General features: G+C 40.8%; 1 protein-coding gene across 1 annotated transcript; it reads right to left on the bottom strand.

Annotated features, from left to right (window-relative positions):
* Positions 1 to 2,257: 2,257 nt before the first annotated feature.
* On the bottom strand, positions 2,258 to 3,505 carry LOC140835322 (uncharacterized). The gene has a single exon (XM_073200813.1). It carries the CDS (start codon positions 3,503 to 3,505, stop codon positions 2,258 to 2,260), a length of 1,248 nt encoding a protein of 415 aa, XP_073056914.1.
* Positions 3,506 to 3,859: the final 354 nt, after the last annotated feature.

Genomic DNA, 3,859 nt, shown 5'->3' with positions numbered 1-3,859 from the left:
ATCGATCTCTGCATGATAAGCAGTACTCAGACTCAATGTCGTTCCCAATGAATTTTGAAAACTTCCCCAGAACCTTGAGGTAAAGCGTGGATATCTGTCACTGACTATACTTGTTGGCATACCATGATATTTAAGAATCTCTTGGATGTATAGTCTTGCCATGCAATCTAAACTATATTCCCGACTATACGGAATGAAATGTGCTGACTAGTCGGTCGGTCCACAACAACCCAAATTGCATCACAATTTCTTAGAGGACAGGGGAAAGTGGGTGCCAAAATCCATCGTTACATGCTCCCACTTCCACTCAGAGATAGGAAGATTCTGAAGTAATCCTCCTGGTCATCGATGTTCAGCTTTCACTTGCTGACAAACCAAACACTTGGCTACAAACTGATAAAAACTTTTTTTCATAACTTTCCACCAAAACTTGGTCTTAAAATCCTTATACATTTTCATGCTTCCAGGGTGGATACTCAACTTACTCCTATGAGCTTGAGATACAATCTCGTCTCTCAATTTATAATCTTCTAGAACTACGATTCTTCCCGACAGACACAAGGTTCCATCTGTTTGGAATGCAAAGCCAGATGAGTTGTCTCTGTTAGCTAACCTTGCTAACTTTTTCACTTTCAGGTCAGAAAACCGAGCTTCTCTGATTTTGGCATACAACGACGATTCAGATAAAATGCTCGTTACTCGAATGTGTTCCATTCCTTTATTATGACGGAAGTGAAATCCCAGAGAACAACAATCTTGGATTCCACTTGATATAAAACTTGTCTGAAGTGCATATAATATCACCTTGCGACTAAGAGCATCAGCTATAAGATTCGCTGATCCTGGGTGATACTTGATTTCGCAATCATAATCCTTTAACAAATCCATCCATCTTCTTTGGCTCATATTAAACTGCGCTTGAGTGAAAATATACTTCAAACTCTTGTGATCTGTAAAGATCTCAAATCTCTCTCCGTAGAGATAGTGTCGCCAGATATTTAAAGCAAACCCAATCGCTGTCAATTTCATATCATGAACTGGATAATTCTCTTCATGCTTCTTGAACTGTCTGGATTCTTATGCAATCACATGACCATTCTGGGTTAAAACGCACCCAAGTCCTTGAAGTGAGGCATCATTGTAAACAATGTACCCCCTGATCCAGATGGCAGAGCTAAAATTGGTGCAGTTGTCAAACGTTGATTCAGTTCATTGAAACTATTTTCACAATCATGTGTCCATTTCAACTGCACATTTTTACACGTCATTTGTGTCAATGGTTTGGCAATCTAAGAAAATCCTGAGATCAATCTCCGGTAATAACCCGCCAAACCTAGAAAACTTCTTATCTCTTGAGTTGATTCCGGTTGTGCCCAACTCAACACTGCTTCGATCTTGCTACGATCAACCGATGTCCCATCTTTGGATATAACATGTCCCAAGAAGACAACTCTGTCGAGCCAAAACTCGCACTTGTTCAACTTAGAATACAGTTGGTGATTTCTTAAGGTTAGAAACACAATCCTTAAATGTTGTGCATGCTCTTTAAGGCTACGAAAGTATACCAGTATGTCATCAATAAATAAAATGACAAACTTGTCAAGATACTCTTGGAGTACTCGGTTCATCAAATCCATAAATACTGCTATAAGCATTTGTCAAACCAAACGGCATCACTAGAAACTCGTAATGCCCATACCTTGTTCGAAATGCCGTCTTAGGGATATCACTTGTTGAAGTCAAAGTTGATGATATCCAGACCGTAAATCGATCTTCGAGTACACTGAATTCCCTTGCAGTTGATCAAACAAAACATCAATCCGTGGTAACGGATATTTGTTCTAGAATGTTACTCGGTTCAACTGTCGATAATCTATGCAAAGTCGCATAGACCCATCCTTCTTTTCAACGGACAACACTGGTGCTCCCCAAGGAGACACACTGGGTCTAATGTATCCCTTGTCAGAAGATCTTGTAACTGTTGTTTCAACTCTTTCATCTCTGTTGGCGCCAATCTATAAGGCGCTCTGGAAATAGGTGTGGTTCCTAGTATCAACTCTATCTCCGCTTCCACTTCCCTCTCCGAAGGAAATCCAGGAATTTCATCGGAGAAAAAATCAGGAAATTCATCGACAACTAGAATGTTCTTCACGTCGATTACATCCTTCGATACGTCAACAGCATAAATGAGGTATCCTTCTCCCCCTTTCGCTAAAGCCCGTTGTGCCTTTACAACAGACACTAATAGCATTGGAGGTCAAGCTCCCTCACTGAAGAAGAACCAATTCTCGTCTCCTTCTGGACGAAACTGAACAAGATATTGATAACAATCTACAGTCACTCTATACTTAGTCAATAGGTCGATTCCCATAATATTATCGAAATCTTCCATAGCCAATATCATCAAATTGTTAGACAAGTATTTTCCCTCAAACTCTAACAAATAGTCTACTACAAGTCGTTTAGCTAAGACCTCTTTTCTCATTGGTGTAGAAACCGATATCAAAACATCTAATGACATGTAGAGTAGTTTATGCTTCTTAACAAACATTGATGCTATGAATGAATGCGATGCCCCAGTGTCAATTAATACATATGCAAGAATACCACATAAATTAAAATTACCTGCAATGACTCTCTTGTTTTGCTCCTCAGCTTGTTCTTGGTTTAGGGCAAACACTTGCCCCTGAACTCGTGGGCGTTGCTGAGATCCTTGTGATATTCCTCCACAACGAGAACGTTGGGCAGGAAAACCCTTCTGTTGCACAGTAGCCTGAGACTGTTTTCCACTATAAGACCCTTTTATAGAACCTCCGCCTCCACTCCGATTCTCCAAATTAGGGCAATCCCTCTTTATGTGACCTAAACCACCACAATTGAAGCAAGCACATGTTGCTCTTCGACAATTCTCCGTCTGGTGATTGCCTCTGCAGTGGCCACATTGCATATTTTTCCTGCCAGAGCTGTGTACCCCTCCTGAACCGAAAGAAGAAGATACTGATTTCTTGAAAGACTGACCTCTTAGTCCCAACGAACTAGAGCTTTTGCTAGCTTGCATAGCCTTCCTCCTAGCAATAATGATCTCAGCATGACGACAACGATTCACTAATCCTTCGTAAGAAGTAGGATCGTCACAGACAGAAACTCGATCAATAATCTCCTGTTTCAAACCATTCAAAAAGTGAGAATATTTTGCTGCATAATTCTCACTAATGTGAGGAGCGTACGGCAACAGATCCGTAAAATTCTTATGATAATCCTCAATGCTTGAATCTTCTTGCTTAATGGTCAACAGTTTGATCTCCTTCGCTTGAAGAAGAGCTGGAGGAAAGTGATGATTGATGAAGGACTGACGGAAATGTTCCCAACGAATCCGCCCATGCTGCTGAACTAGAATAGCATAAACATGTTTCCACCATTTCCGAGCTTTTCCTTGGATAATGAAATCGTCTACCTCCATCTTCTCATCCTCATCATAGTGCAGCACTAAAAAACACTGCTCCATGATATCGGCCCAAGCTTCAGCAAAATCGGCATTATCATCTTCGGTCAACAGTGGAAGTCTAATCTACATGAAATCCATAATGTTGACACGATTCCTACGTATCCTTTCATCGTGATCTCAGTGACGCCTTCTGTCACGATCTCTACGACGATGTTCTCGGCCAGCCTCATCGTCCCCATAACGGCCATGTCCCACAGTTCCGTGACTGCTTCCATCTCCTGACATATGAATGGAAACTAAAATCTATCTCTAAATCCTCAAAACAGAACTAATGTCCCAAAAATTTTTGCATGCTCTGATACCACCAAATGTATCGCCATTAACCGAGCCACTACTAAACAGACTAATAAGCAT

The sequence above is a fragment of the Primulina eburnea genome, chromosome 6 (genome assembly GCF_022965805.1).
Source record: "Primulina eburnea isolate SZY01 chromosome 6, ASM2296580v1, whole genome shotgun sequence".
Taxonomy (NCBI): domain Eukaryota; kingdom Viridiplantae; phylum Streptophyta; class Magnoliopsida; order Lamiales; family Gesneriaceae; genus Primulina; species Primulina eburnea.
This window is presented reverse-complemented; position numbering and strand designations above follow the sequence as displayed.

What these genes read in the sequence shown, in the direction of transcription:
- LOC140835322 (XM_073200813.1), bottom strand. Translation starts at nt 3,505, where the DNA reads ATGGAGCAGTGTTTTTTAGTGCTGCACTATGATGAGGATGAGAAGATG.